The following is a 25219-nucleotide window of genomic DNA, read 5'->3' as shown; positions in this document are numbered from 1 at the left end:
TGTCAGGGAATGGTGGTCTCATAACTTCTCTTCCTTGTTTTTTTTTCGTCTTTGAACACACTCATGCTGATTTTTTTTACATCTAATTTCCCTTCCTTCTCCTCGTGTCTGTTGGCTCTCATGATTCCCTCTGCACCTCCACAGAATCACAGGGTGATGGAACAATTTAGGTTGGGAGTGACTTCTGGAGGCCATCTGGTGCAAGTCATGCTCAAGCAAATCCTTGTCCAGCCAAGTCTTGAACACCTGTAAGAAAAGCCTCTGAACACCTCCCACAGCCTCTCTCTGGGCACCCATCCCAGTATTTGATCAAACTCATGTTAAAGCAAAGCCCTATTTCTAACCTGAATTTCCAACTTAGATCCATTGCTTCTCATCCCACCATCATGGACCTCCTTGAAAAATCTGGCTCCATGTTCTTGGTGTCCTCCCATAAGATGGTTGCTGGCAGCAATGGGATCCCTTCTGTGCCTGCCTTTCTCCAGGTGGAGCAAACCCAATTCTCCTGATGTGTCCTGAGCTCCAGGGCTCCAACCAGCCTGGTGGCCTCCAGTGGCCTCCAGACTTGCTCCATTCTGTGTCTTGCAATGAGGGGTCCAAAGCAGGACACAGGGCTCTGAGGAGCCTCATTCCACCTGCTCCTCACCCTTCCACAGGGTAGCTCTAGGCAGCCACAAGATCCCATCTCAGCCTTCTCTTGTCCAGGCTGGACAAACCCATCTTTCTCAGCGTCTCCACATATGCCGTGCACTCCTGCCCCAGCTGTCCTGGTGCTCTTAGCTGGATCCTTCTGGAGCTGAAGCTGCTGCCCTGCACAGAGAACCCCCACACAGCCCTGCAGCTGCTGTCTCACCTGTGGGGGTGAATTATCCCTTCCCTCACCCTCCTGGCTGCATTTTTCCAGATGCAGCCTGGAATGCAGCAGCAAACAGAACTGTGGCTGTTCCAGAGCCACACATTGATCAAGGCCAGGTTGGGCAGGGCTTGGAGCAACATGGTCTGGTGGAAGGTGTCCATGGCAGGGGGATGGAACAAGGTGGTCTTTGAAGAAAGATCCAACACAAGCCTTTCCAGGAGTCTGTGTTTCTATGAAATACACTGAACAGGAGCTGGGGCCCAGGATAGAGCCGGGTGTTTGGGGAAATCTTCTCTGTGACTTTTCCCCTGCTTTGCTCATCCTGATCTTCACATGGGCTGCAGCCTCCTCTAAAAGCTGGCTGGAAGCTGCTGGAGAAGCCCTGCTGAGGGTCACTGCCTGTCCTTGCACAGGCACAGGAGTGTCCATGGCGAGGTGACCACACTGAAGGACACAGTCTGGGACAGAAAGCCCTGCCTGTCCAGCCCAGGGTGGCTGCTGGGCTACAGGAGCCCTCCTAACTCAGAACACTGCAGGCATCCATCCCAGGGAAGAGGAGGTCTGGCATTTTCTGTAGACATCCATGGTGTAAGTGCTCCTAGAGCAGAGAGGGGCTTGAAGTGAGAGCATTTTACATCAGTGGCACTTCATGATGCCCAAAATTCCCTTGTGATTGCTGCAAGGGCCACCATGGTGCTAGGGGGTCCACAGTGCGTGTTGCACAAGGGGCAGCGTGGCAGTGGCGGGGCAGGGGTGTCAGGAGGCACTGGAGTGGAACTTTCTGAAGTTCAGGGCTCAGTTTCCCAGGAACACTGGAGTACCTCTTCCCTGAAGGGTCTCTGGGGCTCCCAGGGGCTGTTGAGCTCAATGTCAACTCTGAAGAAAGTGATTTACGCCTGATGTTTGATTTCCATCCAGGAGGTGAAAGTCACCTGGGTGTTTGCTTGCCAGTTGAGCTCTGTGGAGATGCCCCAAGAACGTCATTCCCCGGGGAAACGCTGCACACTGAATTGTGGTTATTTTAAGGCATTTGCTTATTGGCACCAAATTATTTGCTTTGCCTCTGGAGAAAGCTCTTCACCTGTGTGGCACACAGACTTCATGGTCTGAGGACTGATCACTTGATGGTGGAGAGCAAATAAGCCCTAAGCCACTGCTCCTGCTGCCAACCAGAGGACAAGTGCTGAGGTTTGGGTTTCCTGCCTCCACCCCCTCACCTGCTCAACCCTATAACTTTCAGGCGGGACAGCCCTCCAGCCAGGCCAAAACCACCCAGCTTCGTGCTCCACAGGGTCCCCAGAGACAGCATGGGTGAGTGTAGGGCTGGATGGATGGGGTGGGATGGGATGGGATGGGATGGCACGGGATGGGATGGCACGGGATGGGATGGCACAGGATGGGATGGCACGGGATGGGATGGCACCTCTGTGTGTGACTGCAGCTCACAGGGTACTCCAGCACTTTCCTCCCCACACCCTGCATATCCTGGTGCTGAGTCCCTCGCCTTGTCTGTGCCTGCTCTGCCCTGGGCTGGGACTGGGGCAGGAGCCTGCATGCTCTGCTATTTCCAGGTTGTACCAGTGTAGCCCTGGAGTGCCACACAGACCATTTTACAAGTTTGGTATTTACCATTCTTTGCAATTTTCAGTTCTCCAAAGAAAGTGTTAAATAAACCAGAGTAGAAAAGGGATTTTTTTTTTTTTTTTTTTTTTTTAGATTTTCCTGCTGAATGTGTGATATTGGCCAGATGCTCAAAAGCACATTGCTGTCCCCAGCAGAACACCCACAAGAGGCTGATCCTCCTTTGTATCTCTTTCCTGTGCAGACTTTTCATGACCAGTCCCAGGGGACAGCTGGCAGTGGGGGGAGCATTTCTTCCCTGGGGGCCTCAAGGAAAAATGTCTTTAAACATGTCCCTAAACACAAGAATATCAATACAGCAGGTGTCATGTAGGAACTGAGAAGTGAATCAGTTGGACTGAAGTGTGTTTAAAAGACCTGCTGCAAAACTGTAAGCAGCACCATGGATTGGGACATCTCTGAGCATTCCCAGAATGGGGTGTTTGTCTCTAGGGTGGCTGCAATTCCACACAGTGGTTCCAGGCTGGCATCCATGATCATTTTCCTTCTCAGGCATCCCAGAGAATGGTGCCAAACCCAGGTACCCCTGGAAAATGCAACAGGTGTTGACTTTGCTTAGTTTTGAACAGTGAGGGATTCACATCAGCAATCTGCTAGGTGAGCTATATGTGTCTTATCAGAACAGGCAGCTCCACAATGTCACACTCTTTAGGAATCATGACAAACTTTCTGGTATTTTACTTAGGTTGAATACTGCAAGAAGTGTGCTGGTTTTTCTTAGTGCTCTGAACCAGAGCAGACCAGACCACAGCTGTCCACATATGGAAATCTTGGAGCAGCCACATAACCACCATAACCACAGAAAGGGCATAATTTACCCCAGAGCCACCCTAACTCCTGGAGGTCTGTGCTGCCTTTCTTTGTCATGCTGCTTGCACACACACAGCCCTGCCTGGGGCTGGCTCCCACCCAGACCCCAGGGTCTTACTGCCCACAGCCCCAGGGCAGTCCCAGCTCAAAGCACTGCTGAGGTCCCACCTCGAGTGCTGGGTCCAGCTCTGACCCCTCAATTTGGAGGCAACGAGGCTGGAGAGGGGCTGGGAACACAAACCCTGTGAGGAACGGCTGAGGGAGCTGGGGGTGCTCAGCCTGGAGAAAAGGAGACCCAGGGGTGACCTTATCACCCTCTACAACTCCCTGAAAGGTGGCTGTGCTCAGGTGGGGTTGGGCTCTTTCTCCAGGCAGCACTGACAGAACCAGAAGACACAGGCTAAAGCTGCACCAAGGGAAATTCAGGTTGGATATTAGGGAAAAGTTCTTACTTGAAAGAGTGATAAAACTCTGGAATGGCTGCCCAGGGAGGTGGTGGAGTCACCATCCCTGGGTGTGTTTAACAAAGCCTGGATGTGGCACTGGGTGCCAGGGTTGAGTTGAGGTGCTGGAGCTGGGTTGGACTCGATGATCTTGGAGGTCTCTTCCAACCCAGTGATTCTGGGATTCTGTGAACGTGTCATGGGAGCATGGTGGGAGCTGGGAAGAAAGGGGATCCCTCCCTCCATGTTCACCCTCCTTGTTATGTCTAGTCCCGAGTCTTGAGTTTTATAGAGATTTCTGATTATGGACACTTTGGGTTTGGACAAGGTTTTGGCAATTCTTTGGTCTCAAATACCATTACAGCAGGTGCCACCACTAATGACTCCTGCTAATGTGTATAGGACAACTCATCTAAATGAACTTGTCTGCATGGGGCTCATGGCTCTGAGGGAGCTCTACACAGTGTTTTATTTTCCTATTTTACTCTGAATGGGATTAGTGGCTTTCCAATAGAAGAGTTATGATCTCTTTCTTTCAATGTCTTTCCATTTCAGCTACCCAGTGCCTTTGTCTCTTGCTTTTGACCTGCCTCCTGGCCCTGGCAGCATCTTTTCCTGATGTTGACATAAGAAACTTGTACCTCCTCAATGGCACGATGGATGACATTATGAATGCTCCCCCAGAGTCCTCTCAGCTTGGTAAGTATGGCCTTGCAACAGGGAGAGGCTAACAAGATCCTGATCAGTCAGATCCTACAGAGCCTATATCCTCACCAGCCTGCCCACACCTCTGTCACAGCAAGGAAGGACTACTGATCTGAGAGTGTCTTACTGGAGCAAGAGTAACCTTAGGGTCCCCCTCTGCTTGCTGCCTGTCTCATCTCCTCTATGCCGTGAAGTTCTTCTGTCCATAAAGGACAGAAGAATAGCTCAAAGCTCAGAGCTCACAGGATCCCAGGAGAAAGGACAATTTGGCAGCAAGAGCAAGCCCAGTCTTGTGGCCCATGTGCTCTTCCTTGGAGAAGGGCTAAAGATGCTTCCAGTGTGTTTTGAGGACATGGAGAAGAGTTCCCATCTTTGGAAATCACAAAGTCAGTGGAGAAGTGAATTCAAGGGAGACCTCAATAAAAGAGGAAATAAATGAAGTTAATACAAAGAGTTAAGCAGTGGCACTGGCACAGGGCAGTCAGCCAGGTGATGGCATGGAGTAACCTACAGGTACCAGGAGCAGTGAGGAAGCCTTGAAGAAATGCTCAGGGGAAAAAAAAAAACAGGGAGTGTAGGTGGGATGTGGCACAACAGAAAGAGCTGATTCCCTTCCAAGGGAAGAGGAATTGTGCTTGGCAGAGGAGCTCAAGGTCCAAGTGTTTGGGTGCTGGTTTCAGATCACCTGTCAGGAAACTGCCAGCATAGGGAGCACCGAGCCCGAGACACGAGTTCAGCAAGAACTGCAAGTCTGAAAAGAGAAAGAATGTGTGCTCTGGGCTCCACAATGCTCTCAGGAACATGGTGTGATTTTGGGGTTGTCTTGTGCAGGGAGTTGGAGTTGATGACCCTTGTGGCTTCCTTCCAGCCTGGGATAATCCATGATTTTGTGATCTCTCACCTACAGCACTGGTAGCATGCTCTGAAAATATCAGCAGCATGAATGCATGCCAGAAAAGACAGGCCAGCATTCCAAAGTCTTGACTTGGAGAGGAGTGCTTCCAAAGGGATGGGGTAGGAAGGCAGAAAGGAAAAGAGGCAGAGTGCCTTCCACACAAACATGAGTGAACAGCTTCATGTGGCTGTAGCAAAGTAAATGCCACGGCAGGAAAGTCCTCCAGAACGTGTCACATGAGTGTTTCCCACTCCACACTGGCTCAGGTTGTAAACAAAGTCAAAGGGAGTAAAAAAGAGAGTCGATATCAAAATTCAGAAAGTCAGAAGTCTGGAAGGCAGAATGTGTCAGGAATGGGCTTATACAGAGTGCAAGAGGCTTAAGTTAAACACTTCAGAAGGGAGGAGGCGAGACAGTGCCAGCTGAGACTGAAAGAAGGGAGCAGGTATTTGAGGATGTCACGGCAGCAGCTGCAGGATTAATTGTTTTAGAGAGGGGACAGGAATGGCCTTTGTGATTCCATAAGCCTGTGGCTAATCCTTCTGTTTTACAGCCATCAGTGGATACAGAGATGTCCTTACAAAAGAATCGAATTAACTCATTCTAAACCATCCTCTCTTCCAGCAACACCCTTCAAATTCTCATTTGAGCAGACACCTCTCCCAGCTCCCAGCACGTGAGCCAGGTTTTCTGTGTCTGCTCTCACTTTTCTTCCCCCTCTCTTTAATCCCTCTTCTTTCCAAGTCCCTAACTGCTGCTGCTGCACTCTAACAACCATTTTCCCAGTGTTGCCACCACCGTTAGGGCTTTTCCCCTACACAGGGTGCCCAAATCCTTTCCACCAAAAAGGCATCAGCCTCACTCTACCACCATGTAAATTCCCCCAAATTACCAGCTTGCTGATATCTGAAACTGGGGAATTCCTCTGGAATTAAGACCAGTATCAGAAAAATATAATCTGGAGAAGACTGAGCTCTCCTAGCAGGCTTTTGACATGTCTACTCCCCACACTCACTCCTGTCTCCTGTGTTAATTTAGATGACGGTGATGGACACGTCCGACAGGCCAGGGACATCGCCCACCACCCACCAGTGAGCCATGGTGAGTCTCTGCATCTGCTGGGGTTCCACCACCACTGGGCTCACCAAGAGCTCTCAGACAACTTTCCCATGTCTTACACTGGCTCCTGCCAGGAATATGCTGATTTTCTGATGGGCTGCAGAGGTGCCACAGCTCACAAGCTCAGGGGACTGTGCTACCAGCTGTGTCCTGGGCTCAGTACCTGATGAGGTGCTTTTGCATGGGGAATTTTACAGCTAAAGGTCCAAACTGGAAAGTGATGCTTCATTACTGGGAAGTGGTGATTAGTCATTTTCTTATTTTCACTACACAGTCGATGAGAAGACTGGATGTGACAGAATTACTGAACTGGCTGGGTCAGCATTAGTCCATAGGCCAAGGATAAGTCCTACCTGCGTGGGGACAACTGGTGACAGAGGTACTGGGAGTGGAGAAAATTCCTTCCCAGCAGTGTGTAGGCATATTCAGCCATTTGCTGTATGAGGTACAGACACTCGGGAGCACGGAAAGGCCATAATCAAATCCAACAAGTCAGGAAGTCTCCAAAGAATTACTTGGGCAAGGCCAGAGAACAACAATGGCTTTGCCCTGTTGAGGTCCCAAGGGCTGATTTAATTGCTAGAGATATGGATGTCATGGTCACCCTCTCTCTGGGGTGAAGCACTAAACCTCTGTGCTGTACCAGCAAGTGACTTTGTCTCCCAGATTTGCATTTGTCTGTGGTGATGCATCATCTGCATGACACAGGCAAATCACTGAGACTCAACCCACCCTGGGTGAGGGTCCTTGGGTGACACAGATGCCTGGCTTGGTCTCACCAGACATTTTCACAGTATGTCTCCATCAATTTGAATCCTGTCCTAGGAAGATGCGAAGCTCAACTCTTGCATTGATCATGCCAAGATTTTGATTTACTCCTGTGAGTGCATGGCAGGAATGCAGCCTAGGAATGTGTGTGCAAAAGGACGTAGACACAAAGGAAACACCCCCCCAAAAAAAGAAATCCCTTTCAGAGGGATTTAATAACCAGCTCTTGTTTCCAGCCTCAGGTTGGCCCAAGGACTGCAGCGAGATTCCCCGTGGAAGCCACAGCGGCGTCTACATCATCCAACCCAAAGGGCTCCACCACCTCGTGGTGTACTGCGAGATGAACGTGACCCACGGGGGCTGGACCGTCATCCAGAGGAACCAGAGGGACACGCCGGTCACCTGGGCCGAGTCCTGGAGCACCTACAAGTTTGGCTTCGGGAACGTGCGCACCGAGTACTGGCTGGGCACCGAGTACATCCACCAGATTGCTAAGCAGAAGGTCTACCAGGTCAGGTTTGTCATCCAGGACTCCGCAGACAACCTCAGCTTCGCAGACTACAACCTGTTCAGCGTGGAAGACGAGTCCCACGGCTACCGGCTGAGGCTGGGCTCCTACAATGGCACAGCTGGGGATGCCATGACCTCAGACAATCCCAACAGCATGCACGACAACATGAAATTCTCTACAAAGGACCAGGATCAGGACACTTACAGTAAGAACTGTGCCTACAGCTATGAGGGCGGGTGGTGGTACTCGTCGTGTTACTCCGTGCGGCTGAATTACAAGGGTGGCATGACATGGGGCAACCTGTGCAAGGGGAACTGCAAAGCCTCTCTTATCCTCATTAAACCAGCTTCATATTGTTAGTGCTTCTTCCTCCTCCTGTCCATAGTGGACAGTCCCTCTGCAAAGGCTCTGCATGGCCAAAGAGTGTGAGCCTCTCTGGAGCAGAGTGAGGAGCACAAGGGTAGCAGGGCTTTAATTAAATGCCACTTTACAATCCCCCTCTCCAACTGCAGACTCCCCTCTGCTCAGCTCCATTCCCCCGTGCTTGCCAATGATTCCTTGTCATTATGTTCATAATCAAGAATTTAAAAAACACTTATGAAATTTGTGGATTCCACATGTACCTTCCCTGTAGAAGGAAAACACACAGCCCTGGAATTACATCATGGTTTTCTTGCTGTCTCCAGAACTCACAGAAAGCAAAAAAGCTGCATGCCCCAAATTTCCATATACTCTGAGCCTCTCTGCAGTGTTTGATAAAGCACCTAATAAACATGCTTGCTTGAGCTCATTCTTCAGTAATGACATCTGTTCTGTACCTCTGATCTTCTCCCCTGAGACCAAAGAACTCCCATGTCGTGAGCCAGGACTGGAGTCTTGAGGCTTATCATAGAATCACAGCCTGGTTTGGGTTGGAAGGCGACCTTAAAACCCATCTCATTCCAAACCCCCTGCCATGAGTAGGGACATCTTCCACTAAACCAGGCTATTCAGCCTGGAGAGAGAAAGCCTTGAGTGTTTCTCATCAATGTAAGAAAATTAGACCCAGTTAAATTATGGTAAAGGCCCTGTGGTCTGCACAGCATAGGGAGGGGATCCACAGAGCAGCTCCAGCCTGGATTTGTGCTGGCTGGAAGAGCAACTCTCCTGTGCCAGGGTCAGAAGCTGGTAGAGCAAGGAGACATGGCTGTTAGAAGGGTCCTGGAATTTTTCTTCTAGGTTTCTGAATCCCTGCAAACATTTAGTGACCCTGTGGCAGCAGTTCCTGGTCCAAGTGGGGCAGCCTTCCTCAGGGGACAAAGGGGCTGCACAGACCAGCCGTGACAGGGTGCCCAGGGGGCAGGGTGCCCAAAGGGACAGGGTGCCCTGGTGACAGGTTGCTCTGATGACAGGGTGCCCCAGGGACAGGGTGCCCAGGTGACAGGGTGCCCCAAGGACAGGTGCCCTGGTGACAGGGTGCCCAAAGGGACAGGGTGCCCAAGGACAGGGTACCCCGGTGACAGGGTGCCCCATGGTCCCACCTCTCCCGAGGCAGTGGGTAACAGGGCACCAGGCTGTCACAGGGCAGCGCGGGGCAGTGACAAGTGGTGAACCCGAGGTGGTGGCAGGAGGGACTCGGTGTGGGGGACACGCACAGAGGGCTGCGGGCTGCACAGAGCGGCTGTGCACTGAGGGTACAGGATGCACAGAGGGGGGTGTAGGATGCACAGAGCCCGGTACAGGATCCGTGCAGTGAGGAGTAGGATGCGCACAGTCAGTGAAGGTTGCCCACAGTGGGTACAGGGTGCGCACAGAGGGTGCAGGTTGCCCACAGTGGGTTCAGGTTGCCCACAGCGGGGTGCAGGATCCGTGCAGCGGGGAGCAGAGTGCTCACAGAGTGTTCGGGTTGCGCGCAGCGGGTGCAGGTTGGTGGCAGCGGGTGCATGGTGCGCGCAGCCGGGAGCAGGGCGCTCACAGCGGGTGCAGGGTGCTCACAGCAGGTGCAGGTTGCCCACAGCGGGTGCAGGGTGCTCACAGCAGGAGCAGGGCGCTCACAGAGGGAGCAGGTTGCCCACAGCGGGTGCAGGGTGCGCGGAGCGAGAGCAGCGCCGCTGTCCCGGGCGGGGGCGGCGCGGTGCGGCGGGAGCGCTCCGCGCTCCGCTGCGGCTCCTTTAAGACCGGCGGGGGCGGCGCGCGCGGCTCCCGGCGGCGGGGGCGGGGGTCCCGGTGCCGGTCCCGGTGCCGATCCCGGTGCCGATCCCGGTGCCGATCCCGGAGCCGGCCCATGTCCCGGCCCGCGGCGCCGCCCGGCTCCCCGCGCCGCCTCGGGGCGCTCAGCACGGCGCAGCTCCGGGCTCTGCTGCAGGACGAGCCGCGGCTGCAGCGCGCCGCCCGCCTCAGCAGGAAGGTACGGCCGGGGCCGGGGGCCGGGAAGGTACGGCCGGGGCCGGGGGCCGGGAAGGTACGGCCGGGGCCGGGGGGCCGGGAAGGTACGGCCGGGGCCGGGGGCCGCTGTCCCGCAGCCGGCAGGGTCGAGCCGTGCGCCGCCCGCTCCGCCGGGGCTGTCCCGCTGCGCAAGGCGGAGCCGCCCGCGGCCCGGGAATTGGCACTGCGGGGCCGGCTGTCTCCGCCGCCCGCTGCCCTTATGCTGACGCCCGTAATCCCGAGGGCTCCGGGGGAGCCGCAGAGCCACCGGCGGGGCGGGGGAACCTCCGCCCGGGCGGCCCGGCCGCGGCCGCGCGGGGCTCCCGGTGCCGAAGCCCCGGGCCACCAAACCCACGGCCACCAAACCCACGGGCACCAAACCCCGTCCGCTGCATCTCCGAGATCCGATGAGGCCCCGGCCCTCCGCCCGCCCTCCAGCCCGGTCTCGTTTCCCGCAGCCGGATGAGCCCCGCGCTCTCCCGGCTCCGCTGCGGGAACGGGCGCAGGTTATTGTGGAATCGCTCTCGGCCCGATTTCAGCGTCTTCCCTCGGTGGCCCCGAGTGCAGGCGGTGTGTGCGCAGCGAGGGGAGGGTGCGTGTTCCTTCCGTGACATCCATGTCCTCTGCCGAGCGCTTTCCCTGCAGAGGGGCTGGGCAGCCGGCGCTGAGATTGCCGCGGTCAGGTTTAGCCAGCCTGCGTAGCCCGACTGCATTCCCCCGGGATGCACCCCCTTTCTAGGCACAGCAGAGGGATGGAGACAGTGCAGAAATAGAGGATTCACCCCCGATAGACGCTGCCCCCCGCCCAGCAAGGTGCTGGATATGACTGGTTCTGCCCATTTCTCTCACTGCTGACACACACGGCCCCAATGCCATTCCCACAGTTCCAGAGTCTACAGCTGGAGCGGGAAATGTGTTTGGCTTCAAACTGCACTCAGGCCAGGGTGAATCTGTCCCTGCGCCCACGGCTGGAGGATGGGAAGGCTTCCCTGGCCATCAAGTACCAGGAGCTGCAGGAGATCCGAGAGGCGTGTTGGGACAAGCAGCAGCGCCTGGGTGAGTGGGGTGCAGCCTATGGGCTGAGGCACATCCAGAGCAACCCCTGTTAATATGAGGGTCCAGGTGGGCTCAGCATTCTTGACCCTACCCCAGGGAAATGGTTCAGCCATCATCAGGAGTGGTGGGAGGTGATGCTCCCTATGACACAGCAAATTCTTAGCTGGGACCAGTCATGGAATCACAGAATCATTTGGGTTGGAAAGCACCTTAAAGATCATCCCATTCCATTCTATGCTGTGGGCAGGGACACCTTCTCCTAGACCAGGTTGCTCCAAGCCCAGTCCAGCCTGGCCCTGAACAATAACAAGGATGAGGCATCCACAGCTTCTCTGGGCAACCTGTGCCAGGGTGGGATGGAAGCCGTGGTGTGCAGGTGGCTCCAGGGATGGGTTTGGGAGGGCTGCAGTGCAAGGAGTGGGGAGCTGATGTTTGGGGATGGGAAAGACAGCAACCCTAGCAGCAGGGGTATCCAGAGGAAGGTTGGCAGCCCCATCCCCTTCTGACACACAGAGGTTTACCTGGAGAAGTGGAGCCCACAGAGTGCCCTGGGCCAGCTCCAAGCCAAGCTTGATGCCTCCGAAGCAGAGTCAGAGGTGAGTTAGCAGAGACCCCCTGTGCTGTTGTCCCTTCATTACCAGGAAATGCTCTCCATGCCCTCCCATGTGCCAGAGCCTGCAGAACAGCCCAGGATCTAGGGGGTGCTCCTTCTAGTCCCACTGTCCATCCCACAGGCACAGATAAAACAGTTCCTGGCCCAGGACCTGCCCCTCGAGTCCTTTCTGGAGTCCTTCTGCCAGAGCCGCACACGCTCCCACGTCTGCCGGACACAGCTGGAGAAACTGCAGGAGCTGCTGCAGAAGGACCAGGCGCAGAAGGACCAGGTGGGCAGGGACCCTGTGGGCCCTGCGGGGTGCCCAGGTGCCCCAGCTAGCATGGCACCAGCCCGCCTTGCCCCCTTGCAGAGTGGAGTAGCCCCCAAAGCCTTTGATCTGTCCTACGGCTTTGTGCCTGCCTTGTTCATCCCCTCGGAAGCTGCCGCGCCCTTTCCCGTGCCGGCTGCACCTCCCAAGCACCATCTCCCGGCGCTGGCACAGCAGCCAGCATCTCCCTGCTCCGAGAAGCCCAGCCTGGGCTCTCCCCTGCGCCTCGTTGGACACATCCCGGTGCTCAGCCCCCCGGCCGGCCGCGGGCAGCAGCAGGAGCAGGAGCAGGAGCCGCCGCACCGGTAGCAGGACAGGGTGGGGATGTCCCTGCTCCCGAGCCTCCCGGGGGCTGGGCGGGAGCATCAGGGGTGGGGGGTGGTGTAGGTACAGCTCCAAAGGGTCTGTGGGGCAGGCACATGGGTGGGTGCTCCCAGAGGGATGGAGGTACTTGGTTGGGGCAGGTGCCATGGCCGGGTAGGGGGTCCCGCATTTGGGGAGCTGCCAGGGGGAGGTCTCTGCATCCACAGCAGGAGGAAGGTGACAGGAAGTGGGGGTGGGTGGCTCATAGGGATGTCAGTGGGCTCAGCTGGGAGGGAAAGCAGGGAAAAGGCACAGGAGCACTGGGTGTGCCACATGCTTCCTAAATAAAGCCTCTTTCCATGCTCTGTGTGTGCTCTTTCTGTGCTCTGCCCTTTGGCTCTGGTTAGGAACAGGCAGGGAGGAAAGGGTTACCAGGGAGTACCTGCCAGGCTTGGAGGTGACTGGCAGCCAAGGAGGGTCCTGAAGCCTGAGGAGCCCCCAGACCTTTCCTTTGCACTTAGCTCAGGACATCACCTCCCTGGAGAAGCTGAGAGCTCCTGCAAGGGGTGCAGAGCCTGCCCAGTGTGTCATGGACCAGTGGGGCACCAAGAGAGGTGCCAGGGACTGGTTTGGCCCTGCACATGGGGAAGGCTTTTGGTGCCCAGAGATGCTTTGTGCAAGCAGCAAAGCCCCATGGAGGGTTATACCCTGTGGCTAGCTGGGCTTGCTCACAGCTTGCAGCCACTGGTCACTTCAGCCTGTACTTGTGTCCACCTTTCTCATCCCCTCAGGGGCCATTGTGCCCTTTGTTGTTCCTTGTCCACCTCCCCCATTCCACCAGCCCTCAATGGATAAAGTGACAGGAGGCCTGAGCTCTCAGCCTGTTTCATCCCAGGTTCCTCTGTTCCTTTCCTTAGTATCACACAGCAGATGGTGAGTCCGAGGGGTGGTGTTCCCCATCCCCCAGGAGACAGCCTGGTTCCCCTAGCTGCAGCCTCCTGGGGTAATTGTTTCCTGCTGTGGCATGTCCATTGTGCTGCTTTTAGCTTTTGGGTTGGATTCAGACTCTTCTTCTGCTCTCGGAGCCTGTCTGGCTGTATAACTCTTTTCCTCGTTTCCAACTGCTTGCCCATCTTGCCACTGGTACATAGACTGCTTGGAAATCATCCCAAGCAGCAGAAGCCCTGGCTCAGGCTACAAAACACCCCAAAATACAGGTCATTAGCTTTCAGTGTCTGATCACCCTCCCCCACTGAGGCTACCGGGCCTTATGCCAAACTTCAGCCCTCATTTATGGCTAATATTCCAGTATTACCAGTTCAAGCAGGTTTAAAACTAGCATAAATAGGGGTCCAGGCACTCTGCCTTTATTGGCATGTGAGGAGGTGGTAGTCACTGGACTATTTGGAGTTTCACAAAGCTCCTGCTGCTTTCCTAAGTCCTGCTTTGGGCTCAGCCTGGTAATGTTTTCCAGCCAGGCTCTGTGCTCACCTGCCTGGGCTGAGCCCCAGCCCCAGGCAGTGCTGGTGGGCTGTCACTGCCCTGCCACAGGGAACCAGGCACAGCACTGAGGCATGAGATGGGGCATGAGCAGCCAAACCACCCAAAAACTGGCCAGGCCCCTGCAGTGCATCTCCCCAGGCAGTGCCCTGCACAGCTCCCCAGGGCTGGGTAGGGTCTGCCACCAGCTCCAGGACAAACTTCCCTGGCCCTGTGCAGGTACTGAGGCACCCCAGTGGCCCCATGAATGAGGGCTTGGGGTGAGCAGCTGCCTCTGCAGGCTGGGGAAGGTGAGTGTGTCTGTGAGAGCTGCAGCACTAGCAGTGACAGTCTGAGCACCCAGGTAAGCTGCTGCTGCTGTGGTCCATCTGTCTGTCAGTCCATAGGAGCCCTGCAGCACCCCAGGCAAGGTCAAGAAGCACTGGGGAGGTCCTGGCAACCCCATGGTCCTGCTGGGCTGGCCACCACCCCACTTCAGGGGAGAGAACCTTGGGATGCTTTGGGAAGCTGCCAAGCCAGGTGAGCCCCTGCCCTGGGGAGGTTCCTGCCACCCCACAGCTGGTCCTGTCCAGTTTTCCAGTTTGGAGCACACACTGGCTGGCCCCAGCTGGGTGGCTGGACACCCCAGCTGTGGTGATCCTGGCAGAGGGTGTCTGTGCACCCTGGTGCACCCTTTATCCCTGGGGACTGAGGGCTATCTGCCTGTCCACTGCCACCCACAGCTCCAGGCCCTCCATAGGCCAGCTGGGACTGGGGACAAGGGCAGCAGACTGGGGACATTGGCTCAGGCAGAAGCTGGCAGTAGACAGGGTGACCCCCTCTGCCCCTCCTGCCCGCACAGTGGCTCTGCCTGCCTGTCCCTGCTCTGCAGGATGAAGTCAAGGAGGGTAAAGGTGCTCCTGCTCACCCTGGGGAGGAGGAGGAGGAGGAGAGGTTGCCACTGGGTGTGCACCTGCATTTATTTCTGCATTTATTCAGCCTGGGCCCAGCCCAGCCCCTCTGCCAGCTGGTGCAGCCAGAGCTGGGCAGGGAGCTGGGGGTGCCCCCATCCCTGGCTCTGTGAGAGCCAGGCTGGATAAGGAGCAGCCCCCAGCCCTGGAGCAGAGCAGAGCAGCTGGGAGAAGAGGGGTGGCCCCACTCCCCCCGGGAATCCCATGAGCCACAGCCCCCAGGCAATGGGGTGCAGAAGGGGTACAACCTGGAGTAGGAGCAGCCAGGAAGGGGGTGCCAGTGTGCCCCAGCTGGGGCCCCCGGAGCAGGCACGGGGCTGCTGAGGGAGGTCTATTAACAATTAACTCCATTAACCAAGAGTGGCCGCAGGGGATGCTGCTGAAGGGAGGGGGAGCTGCCCCCATGCTCGGGTGCTGCCAGCCGTAGCAGCCCTTCCCTGGGAGGGCAGAGCCACCAGCAGCAGGACTGGGGTGCAGAGTTCTGCCCACACAGGTGGGGGCTGGGGCTGTACCAGGGACTGTCCCCTCACCCCCATCCCTGCCAGGCCAGCCCCTTTTGGGGGTGGAGGCTGATAGCCACCCCTTACTGCTGCTCAGGACTCCCCCAGCCTGCAGCTCCCTGTTCCTGCCCATGTCCCCAGCCCAGCTGGCACAAAGATCTGCCTGCAGCCAGGTTTGACCCCTTCCTTTCCAAAGAGCTGGCCAGCTACTGCAGGAGGCCCTGAGACCCCACACTCCCAGGCTGAAGCACCCACCAGCTGAGGGAGGGCAGCTCAGCACCCCAAAACTGCAATTATGGGGATGTCAGCCCATAAAAAGGGGCTGGGGTAGGAGTGGGGTCTGCACTGACCTTGGAAGACTTCAGTACAGGCCCATCAGGCTCCATCCAGCTTGTTTAACTTTCACTGTGGCGTGCTAAGATTTCCTTAGCTTGTCACAGCATCAAATTCCCAAGTGGATGTTAACTGCTCAGATTTTGGTGCTTCCCTTTGATGTCTGCTGTCAGTGATTTAAGGGTGGGAATGAGAAACAGCAAAATAACCCCGGGGGTGAAGGTGCAGGGTAGAGCAGTCCAGGCCTGGATGGGTGGGCATGGGGTGATGGCTGAGGCCCCACCACCAGCTCACCCTTGGGCAGTTCCTTTTGGTGACACAGCTGGCAAAACCTGGTGCCAGGGCTGAGAGAGAGGACAAACATCCAACATGAATGCAATACAATTTCACTTGCAGGCAAGTGAAATGTGGAGCCACAGGGCGAGGAAGTGAGGGGTAGGATATGCTAAAATATGTGTAAAAATAGCCCCAGTGGGCTGGAGACTGAGGAGGAAGAAATCCCTGCTGTGAACATCACACTCCTCCCAGCAAAGGCCTCTGGATGCTCACGGTGAGGTCCCCAGGTGAAACTGCCACCTCACCCCACCCGAGGGCACAGGCCAGGAGGGGCTGTGGACAGCTCAGCTGCTGCTGCAGTCTGTGTTCTAGGGATGGATACATCCTCAAAGCAGGAAAAGGAGCTGGGAGTAGCAGCTGTTCCCTGCTGTGACCCCTGCTGATGGCTGCCTTGGCCCAGCTGCAGGAAGGGGGGCTCCTGTTCTCACAGGAATAACCCCGTGTGTCAGTGTCCCCAAGGATGCATCCTGGTTCCTGAGATGTAAAGGCCACAGGGAATTACTGAGCTTTATCCTCTGCTCATCTTCCAATCCTGTACAGCTCACAGCCCCTGCCACCATCCACCCAGGCTGTGCTCACCTGCCTGAAGGAAAGCAGCACAAATCCCAGCTGCTCCTGGCACCTCTCCATCAAGGAAACAACTGGGGGACAAGAATACAGTGACACTACTGACACAAGGAGAAGAAGGGGCAGGACAGCAGGACAGTGCTAGGCTGGGAGCTGGTAGGCAGTCTGTGCACTTGGCCCAGCTCCAGCCACTTGCTGCCCAAGCTCCTGAAGTCCTTCTCAGAGCAGAGGAGCACTCAGGCCTGACCAGAGCAAAGGTGACACTGGAGATTTTAGGGCACCCTCCTCTGTCCAGGCAGCAGGTGAGTGCAGAGCACAGGGGATGTTGTCACCAGGGCACAGCCACCCCTGGGTGTCAGGCAGCACAGAACAGGACCTCCAGCAGCAGCAGGGATGGCCATGGTGCTCCAGAGGCCACCCTGCCCTGCTGCCTGCAGGCTGCATGCCCACCCCTTCCCAGCAAAGCAAAGAGAACTCCCCTCCCTGCCCTCTTCTTCACTGGCTGAAGTCAGGATGTGAAACACCTGCCTGTCCTCAGCCATGTTTTCCAGAAAGTGCAAGGAATATTTACCACCCAGGCCCACCAAAAGAAAGATGTGTCATTTTGTCACCAGTTTATGGCTGGATGTCTTTAATCTTCAAGATACATCACAGAGACCTGAGGAGGAAGAGGAAGAACCAGCAGCAGGAACTGCCAAACCCCCTGTTTGGGTGGGAGCTAGAGGACATGGCTGGCTTTTCCATCCTGGAAATTAATATTTCCTGCCAAACTCTGCCCAAAAAGCTACTTCTGATCTTTGCAGTGATTTGCTTTACAGAATGAAGATGAGCAAGACAATGCATCAGCAGGTGCCAGAGCCACAACTCCAGGGAGCTTCCCTCTGCAGCCAGGGCACACCAGGCTCCTATGTCTCCCACGATGACATCCAGTGCTGTGATCCCAGCTGAAGGGACAGGCTGGCACCCAGTGAGGATCCTGGAAAGCTCAATCTGCCCCTGGGCTCTTAGTCCAGCCTCTAGCGTGCAGCTGGAGGTGGCACAAGGCTGTTGGGAGCAGGCAGAGAGCAATCCTGCACAGCCAGCAGGCACGGTGGTCTCTGCTGTGCCACTGCCTCAGCTCTGAGCATCACAGAAATCCACAGTGGAAAACACAGGGCACTCACTTGTAACATTCTTGTGCTGGGACAAAGCACAACCCAGGGTCTGCGTGGTGAGGGAACAAGGGTTGGGCTCCTGCTCAGCCCACTGACAACAAACCCAGTGTCCCACACAGTCTTTGGCACGCTCAGGCCACTGCCATGAAGCTTCTCTCCCTCAGCTCAGGTAGCAGCAACATAGCACAGGTGAACCTTCACCCAAGGACAGAGAAAAGGTTCTGAGAAATACAATCTTTAGTTTTTAAAACACTCCATTATTTAAATAGGCAAAAACTCTTGTGCAAATGATGCTCAGACAGGTGTAAAATACAGAGAATAGCACTTGGTGCTCACAGGTGCACCACAGCCAAAAACCTCAGAGGGAGGGGATGTCTGAAATTCCTGGCAGGCCCTAGACAGGACAGAGGACTTCACCAAAGTGCCTTCCCACACCTCCAGGCAATGTCACACACTGACCAGGGCATGAGCCAGTGTGGGCTCGGGTTTCATTCCTCAAGTCTGGATCTAGGACTCCTGTCCCTGCCATTCCGAGCAGGCTGATGCAGTGGGACATCAGGAGCTTCCCAGAGATGCTGTGACAGCAGGTGTGACAGCACAGCTCTGGCATCAGCAGAGCCACCAGTGAATGCAACCCTGAACACACAGAGCACACAGCACCTCTGACAGCCTTTAATCTCTGCAGGCACACCAAGGTCACACAGCTGTGCCAAAGGAGGGGACACATGCCAGTCCAGAGTGCAGCAACTGTGCTGACTTGTCAGGCACTGTGCAGGTGGCACTGGCTGAGGGGGCACATCCAGAGCTCCTGCAGCACCTCTGCGAGGTCACGCTGAGTGGCACAGCACGGCCTGGCCCAGGCTGTGCCCACAGAGGGCATCCAGGGGCACCGTGTGTCTGAAGGTCACGCTGGCAGGGGCCAGCTCACAGCCTGTGGAACCTGCTGATGGATTCCTGTCCCTGAAGGTCACGCTGGCAGAGTGCAATGTCACAGGCTGGAGAGCAGGCACAGGGCGCTGCAGGGCACGGCCCCAGCCCGCCGCCAGGCTCCCGGTGACACCGCGGGGGCTGCCCAGCCCCGCCACGGCCCCGCCGTCACTTGAGGCCGTAGAGGAGAGCGATCCCCAGGAAGAAAAGCATCCCGATGGAGAGATCGGACAAGACCCGCAGGCGTCCCTGTGCCGCGGTCTCCTCCCGCCGCAGGCGCAGCTGCTCCCGGCGCGCCCGCAGCAGCTGCTCCCGCTGCAGCTGCTCCCCGTAGTGTGCGCGGTAGAAGGCGTCGAAGTCGAAGGGCGTGGGGACGGGCCCGGGGCGGGCGGCGGCGGCGCGGGGCGGCGGCGGGGCGGCGGCGGCGGCGCGGCCCGAGGGCCGGGGCGCGTCGCGCAGCTCCGCGGCGCTCAGCAGCCCGCGGTCGTACCTGCGGCGCAGCGCGGCGCTGCCCAGCACCCGGTAAGCCTCGCTGACGGCCGCGAAGCGCTCGGCCGCGGCCGCGCTGCCGGCGTTGCGGTCGGGGTGGTAGCGGAACGACTTCTCGTAGTACGCCGTTTTGATCTGCGCCGCCGTCGCCGTGGGCGGGACCCCCAGCACCTCGTAGAGGTCGCGGCGAGGCCGCGGGGGTCCGGCGGCGCCCGTCTGCGCGGCCCGGGACGGCGGCGGGGCGCGGCCGGGCCGCGGGGCCGCGGGGAGGAGGCGCCGCAGCCGCGCGAGCGCCGCCGGCCCCATGGCGGCCTGAGCGCCCGCCCGGGGCCGTGCCGCGGCGCGGGGAAGTGACGTGTGCACCGACCGGGCCGGCACGGCGCGGGGAAGTGACGTGTACACGCACCGGGGCGGCACGGCGCGGGGAAGTGACGTGTGCACGCACCGGGGCGGCACGGCGCGGGGAAGTGACGTGTGCACGCACCGGGCCGGCACGCGCGCGCAGCATGGCGGGCAGCGGCCGCCGGCCCGAGCACCGCGGGCCGCCCGAGCTGGTGAGTGGCGGCGGACGGGAGCGGCTCCGCCGGGGGAAGCGGGCTCCGCTAGGGGAAACTGGGCTCCTGTTGGGGAACCGGGCTCCGCCGGTGGAACCGGGCCCCGCCGGGGGCCGGGCCTCACGGCGGCCGCGCTCTCTCGTTGCAGTTCTACGATGAGGCCGAGGCGCGCAAGTACACGCAGAAGTACGGCGGGAGCAGCTGCCGGTCGTGGGGCGGGCACGGACGGGACCCACCGGGGCTGGGGGTGGTGCTGGATCCCGCCGGGAGCGGTGGGGATGCTGCCGGGGGGCGAGGGGCGACAAGCCCCGCACCGCCTCCCGGGGGTACCCCCGGGAGGCGGTGCGGGGGTTGTCGCCCCTCGCCCACGCTGTGCCGTGCCTCAGCTCCCGCGTGGTGGAGATCCAGTCCCAGATGTCGGAGCGTGCCGTGGAGCTGCTGGGGCTGCCCGAGGACCGCCCGTGCCTCCTCCTGGACGTGGGGTGAGCGGGGCTCTGCCGCCTCCGTGGCACGTCTGGGGCTGGGTGGCCCGATGCCACAGCAGCAGGGTCTTCTGTGGGCTGCTGGGACGCTGGGGTTGTGTGGCCAGCACAGCCTCAGAGCAGCCCCGTGAGCCCAGCGTTTCCCCTTCCTCCCTCCAGCTGCGGCTCAGGGCTGAGTGGGGATTACATCTCCGAGGAGGGTCACTACTGGATCGGCATGGACATCAGCCCTGCCATGCTGGGTGAGCACAACCTCCCCTGAGGAGACCCTCAGAGGCCCCAAGGGTGGCAGCTGATTGCCTGGGCTGTTTTCTGTGCAGATGTGGCCGTGGAGAGGGAGGTGGAAGGAGACCTTCTCCTGGCAGATGTGGGTCATGGCATTCCCTTCAGGCCTGGCATGTTTGATGGCTGTATCAGGTGAGTCTGTACAGCTGAGCTCTCCTGGCATCCCCAGAGCACCCCGATGCACACCTGGTCAGTCACAGGTGAGAGGCACTGGCCTTGTCAGCCACTCTCTTTGCTCTGTGCAGCTTGGCTCCATCACTCCAGGACAAACCTCCAAAATTCTGCATGTTAGAAGTAGCTTGTGACAGCTGCTTCCCAAGTGATGCTTATTCTTTTTGTGCTGGTGAGCTGGGAGTTTTGTTGAAGGAAAGAAAGTAAAACTGGGGGTATTGTCAGCGTAGAAAAGTCAGTTTTTGGATCAAGGTTTGATGCTTGGCTTTGGGATGAAGGGGACAGGGAAACTTACCTGCTTAGAGAACAGCTGGGAAGAAGCAAGGGCTGTCCATTGCTGAGCCAAAAGCTCTGTTTTAGATTGCTCCTTGGGAAAACCTGCTTGGCCAGGCAAGGGACACAGCTGAGCTCTCCAGCATCCCTCAGGAACTGTAATGATTGGACCCAGGAGTAAGGGGTTCAAGCTGAAAGGGGGAAAATTCAGGTGAGATACACAAAAGAAATTCTTCCCTGTGAGGGTGCTGAGGCCTTGGCACAGGTTGCCCAGAGCAGCTGTGCCTGCCCCATCTCTGGAATTGTCCAAGGCCAGGTTGGACAGGGCTTAGAGCAACCTGGTCTTGTGGGAGGTGTTCCTGCCCACAGCAGGGGCTGGAACAAGCTGAGATAAAAGGTCTCTTTCAACTCAAAGCATCTGTCATTTTAGGATTTGAGCACTTGGACTAAAGGGGATGCTTGGTGGTGCTTTTGTCCTTTAAGTTATGCACCTTGTTAAGTTTTGGCATAGTGAGCCTCCAGAGGGGTTTGTGTAGCTGTGAAACAGAAGGCAAAGCAACACAGAGGAAATTATTTAATTTCCCTGAGGCCCAGCACATGCCTAGTGCAGGAATTCAGCTCAAAGGGAGGTGGCAAGCTCTGTGAAGGAACCAGTGGTGCTGTCATGAGGGTCTTATTTTCCTTTCAGTATTTCTGCGGTGCAGTGGCTCTGTAATGCTGACAAGAAGTCACACAGCCCCCCCAAACGCCTCTACAAATTCTTCTCCACTCTTTACACTGCCCTGGTAAGTGCCACCCTCTGCCTGCCAAGTCTCTGCTGCTCTTATGTCTTTGCTTTTTAGCAAGGTACTTCAAGTCAGGTTGTTTTCAGTAATTGCTGCTCTGAAGCAGGACTGGCAGGAGCAGCCACTGCCTGGTGCTCTTTTCATCAAGGTTGGACTTGATGGTCTTGGTGGTCTTTTCCCAACGTAACAGTCCATGATTCTGGGATACCTGGTGTTCCCCAGTGCCTCACTGGCTCTGTGGGCTGGGCACCTCTCCTGGGAGCCTTGTCCTGGAGGTTTTGGGGAGGAGGGAGCTCATGTCTGGGGCTGGCATGGGGAGCCAGAGGGGGTGACCTGCACTGGGACAGGTGTGATCAGCTGTTTCCTGCAGGCCCGAGGATCCCGAGCTGTGCTGCAGCTGTACCCCGAGAACTCCGAGCAGGTACAGCCCATCAGTGAGCTGGGAGGGGGTACAGGCAGAGAAATCTTCTGGGGATCTGAATGCATCGTGTTCTTCCACATCAAGGCAGTGTCTCTGTCTTGCCTACCACTTCTAAAGCCCTTCAGGAGCCCAGGAAAATAACTTGTAAGGAGGAAACCTTGTAGAGGTTCTGTTGTTTCAGAGATTTGTCTTGGCTGAGCCTTAAAGTGGTGGGATACAATGTGAGTGTGGGTTTGAAGAGTGGCTTAACTCAGGTTTGGAAAATCCAGCCCAGTGTCCCTCTCCTAGAGAGTCTGCTGTGCCAGCTAACCTAGGCTGGACTGAGGAGGAGGGAGAAGCAACAAAGGCAGGGAATTGGTCTCTTGATGGGACTGCAGAACCAGAGATGGGTGCAGAGCTTAGCAGGAGGAGGAGCAGTCCCTCTTGGGAATGCCCAGTTAGGTGTGGTGCTCCCAGAGGTCTCTTGGGCTTTCCTGGGGGATGACTGGTAATTAACTTTGCACCTGCTGCTTTTCCCAGCTGGAGCTCATCACAGCCCAAGCCATGAGAGCTGGATTTACAGGGGGAATGGTGGTGGATTACCCCAACAGTGCCAAAGCCAAGAAGTGAGTCCTGGATCTCTGTGTGTGTTTGGGGTAAAGGGTGGGTTTACCAGTCTTTATTTTTTTTTTCCTTTTTTTTTTTTTTTTTTTTTTTTTTTTTTTCCCTGAGCTGTTCTCTCTCCCGTTATACAGTTCTGGACAGAGGTTAAAGTTTAGATATGACTCTGTTATAAACCATCTCAGTCTTGCCTGGGGACTGAGACTCACAGGCTGAATCCCACATTTATGCTCCTTATTCTTGTTCTTTCAGGTTCTTCCTCTGTCTCTTTGTTGGGACATCTGGCACATTACCAAAGGTGAGGGTCTCCATGAGGCAGCAGAGCTGCTGTCCTGGATGATGTGGAGGAGCTGTGGGCAGTGTGGGAGCCAAACAGCTCTGTGAGTGCAGATGTGACTTCATTTATGCATTTTCTGCCAGTCACCAAGCCCTGCTCTCATATAATCACAGACTGGGTTGGAGGGGACCTTACAGCTCATCCTGTTCCACCCCTGCCATGGCAGGGATATCTTCCACTATCCCAGGTTGCTCCAAGCCCTGTCCAACCTAGCCTTGGGCACTTCAAGGGATGGGGCAGCCCCAGCTGCTCAGGACAGCCTGAGCTAGAGCCTCACCACCCTGATAGGCAAGAATTTCTTCCCATATCCAATCTAACCCTTCCCTCTTTAAAGCTGTTCTTCTGACATCTGCCTTTTTTTGCCACGATTTTTGGAAGACCAGTTTGTTCCTGCTCTGGTCCTTCCCCTTGCAGATCCCTGCATTCCCCTTACTTTTGATAGGCTGTGCCTGGTCCAGAGGAGAACACAACTTCCCAATTTTGCTTTCCAGGGCCTTGGTACCGAGTGTGCCAGTGAAGAGCTGCACCAGGCAAAGTTCACCAATGAGAGGTATGGTGTGGGGGTGAGGCTGCAGGTCCTGCCCAACAAGGAGTAGGGGCCTTTGGGGGCTGAGCTTTACTGGGGATCACACTGCTGCTGTGTGAGAAGCAATGGGAGGGGAAGGCCAGGGAGGACTCACAAAACAGTTAGTCCCAGGACTCTTCCATGGGGCTGCAGGTGCTTTCCCTAGAGCTGTGGCTGAGCCCAGCACTGGGCTCTCCAGCTGGCAGTGGTGTGGGGGAGGGAATGTTTACAGGCTCATGATGGAGCCATGGAGGCAGGCTCCAGTGCCTGAGTCCTGACATTCCCTTTTAACTCCTGTCCAAGTCTTAGATGTGGCCTGGGGGTTTCTGCTGCTGGCCAGGTCTCTTCCCACAGCAGTGGTGCAGGGAGGAGCCCCTCTTGCAGCCATTGGGAGAGACAAAACAAAAACCAGAGGAAAGTTGTCGTGGCTGCCAGGAGCTTGTGGCTGCCATGTTTTCCTGCCTCTTACATTGCTGTTATCTGCTCACTTAGTCTAAGGGGTATCTGGTCTTGGAGGGCAGTAGCAGAGCTGGGAATGTTGTAGGAAGCCTGACTTTGTCTGCCTTGTTTGGAGCAGAGCAGGCAAGGGGAAGGTGGTTGTGCATGAGCCTGTAATGCCCCGAGATCCCAGAGAGCAGCATGCTGCTGGTGTGACATGGGGTATGGCCTGGGGGTGTGCTGGACTGCTGGAGCTCATAGGTCAGGATCCCTCAGCTCTGAGCCAGGGCTGGAATCATCTTCCTCCTCCAGTGTCTCTGGAGTTCAGCCACCTGCCCCAGCGCTGGCTGAGCCTCCTGCCCAGGGTGGTGGGAGGGAAACTCACTACTTCTGTGGCCCAGTTCTGGGTGACAGTCCTCTGAGGCAGAGAAATGTGCCCCCACACCAAAGTTTCTCTCCTGTATCTGTCCATTTTCCCCACAGGACACGGTTCAGAAATGTCAAGGGCAAGTCTGTGAAGAAAAGCCGGGACTGGATCCTGGAGAAGAAGGAGCGTAGACGACGCCAGGGCAAGTGAGTCCAGCTGAGTCCTGCCTCAGAGGCTGGGCTGGCCTGCTGCCACCTGTCCAACCAAACCTGCTTCCTTCCCCTCCTGCAGTGACCTGCAGGTGTGCTGAGCTGTTCCCTGCTTTTCCCACAGGGAGGTGCGAGCAGACACCAAATACACGGGGCGGAAGCGCCGTCCTCGCTTCTGAACTGCCCTGGACACTGCTGGCATGGAAGGTGGCATGTGGGTGCCTCCAGAGAGCCTCCTGTGGATGGCACAGATGGCACCCCACGCCTGGGGACTTGCTGGGACTGCTCATTGTGGCTCTTAAAGGTACAGACTGGCTCAGGTACTGCCAAACAGCAAAGCTTCCAGGCCTGTTTCCCTGGTGAAGGTGCAGGCAGTGCTCTGGCACTGCTGCTGGGCAGTGCTGTACAGTGCCATCACTTACCTTCCCGAGTGCAGTGAGCCAGCTGAGCTCCAGGTAAGCCAGGATGTGATACCCAGTTCCTCACTAAAGAGTCAAAGAGTTGGAAGTGTTTGCTGGTGTCCTGTGTCCTGCCCTTGGTGCT

The 25219-nt window shown here is 56.8% G+C and overlaps 4 protein-coding genes and 1 non-coding gene across 9 annotated transcripts; 4 read left to right on the top strand and 1 right to left on the bottom strand.

Annotated features, from left to right (window-relative positions):
* The first annotated feature begins 1283 nt into the window (after positions 1-1283).
* On the top strand, positions 1284-8108 carry LOC110476628 (fibrinogen-like protein 1-like protein). The gene is made up of 5 exons (XM_021541731.3): positions 1284-1291; positions 2097-2167; positions 4306-4449; positions 6389-6451; positions 7480-8108. Exons 1-5 carry the CDS (start codon positions 1284-1286, stop codon positions 8106-8108), a joined length of 915 nt encoding a protein of 304 aa, XP_021397406.3.
* A 1865-nt stretch (positions 8109-9973) lies between these two features.
* Positions 9974-12796, top strand: VPS37D (VPS37D subunit of ESCRT-I). Of its 2 annotated transcripts, XM_021541730.2 has the most exons (5): positions 9974-10134; positions 11036-11207; positions 11721-11803; positions 11942-12091; positions 12173-12796. In XM_021541730.2, the coding sequence occupies exons 1-5, from the start codon at positions 10012-10014 to the stop codon at positions 12437-12439; spliced, it is 795 nt and encodes a 264-aa protein (XP_021397405.1). In that variant the 5' UTR covers positions 9974-10011; the 3' UTR covers positions 12440-12796. The 2 variants fall into 2 exon arrangements, with proteins under 2 accessions (XP_021397405.1, XP_031362318.1); XM_031506458.2 differs by having other exon boundaries at positions 11942-12796.
* A 4437-nt stretch (positions 12797-17233) lies between these two features.
* Positions 17234-19495, bottom strand: DNAJC30 (DnaJ heat shock protein family (Hsp40) member C30). Its single transcript, XM_021541732.3, has one exon. The coding sequence runs from the start codon at positions 19493-19495 to the stop codon at positions 18869-18871; it is 627 nt and encodes a 208-aa protein (XP_021397407.1). The 3' UTR covers positions 17234-18868.
* Positions 19496-19640: 145 nt separating this feature from the next.
* BUD23 (BUD23 rRNA methyltransferase and ribosome maturation factor) lies at positions 19641-25183 on the top strand. 4 transcript variants are annotated; one of them, XM_021541766.2, is made up of 12 exons: positions 19641-19743; positions 19892-19929; positions 20130-20225; positions 20385-20467; positions 20546-20642; positions 21643-21739; positions 22110-22160; positions 22680-22765; positions 23013-23058; positions 23589-23647; positions 24584-24673; positions 24801-25183. In XM_021541766.2, exons 1-12 carry the CDS (start codon positions 19696-19698, stop codon positions 24853-24855), a joined length of 846 nt encoding a protein of 281 aa, XP_021397441.1. In that variant the 5' UTR covers positions 19641-19695; the 3' UTR covers positions 24856-25183. The 4 variants fall into 4 exon arrangements, 3 of the variants coding, with proteins under 3 accessions (XP_021397441.1, XP_021397442.1, XP_021397443.1); XR_013340969.1 differs by lacking the exon at positions 24801-25183 and having other exon boundaries at positions 23013-23140; positions 24584-24593; XM_021541767.3 differs by lacking the exon at positions 20130-20225.
* LOC116184324 (small Cajal body-specific RNA 20) lies at positions 24003-24135 on the top strand. Its single transcript, XR_004149086.1, has one exon.
* Positions 25184-25219: the final 36 nt, after the last annotated feature.

This window comes from Lonchura striata, chromosome 20 (assembly GCF_046129695.1).
Source record: "Lonchura striata isolate bLonStr1 chromosome 20, bLonStr1.mat, whole genome shotgun sequence".
NCBI lineage: Eukaryota > Metazoa > Chordata > Aves > Passeriformes > Estrildidae > Lonchura > Lonchura striata.
This window is presented reverse-complemented; position numbering and strand designations above follow the sequence as displayed.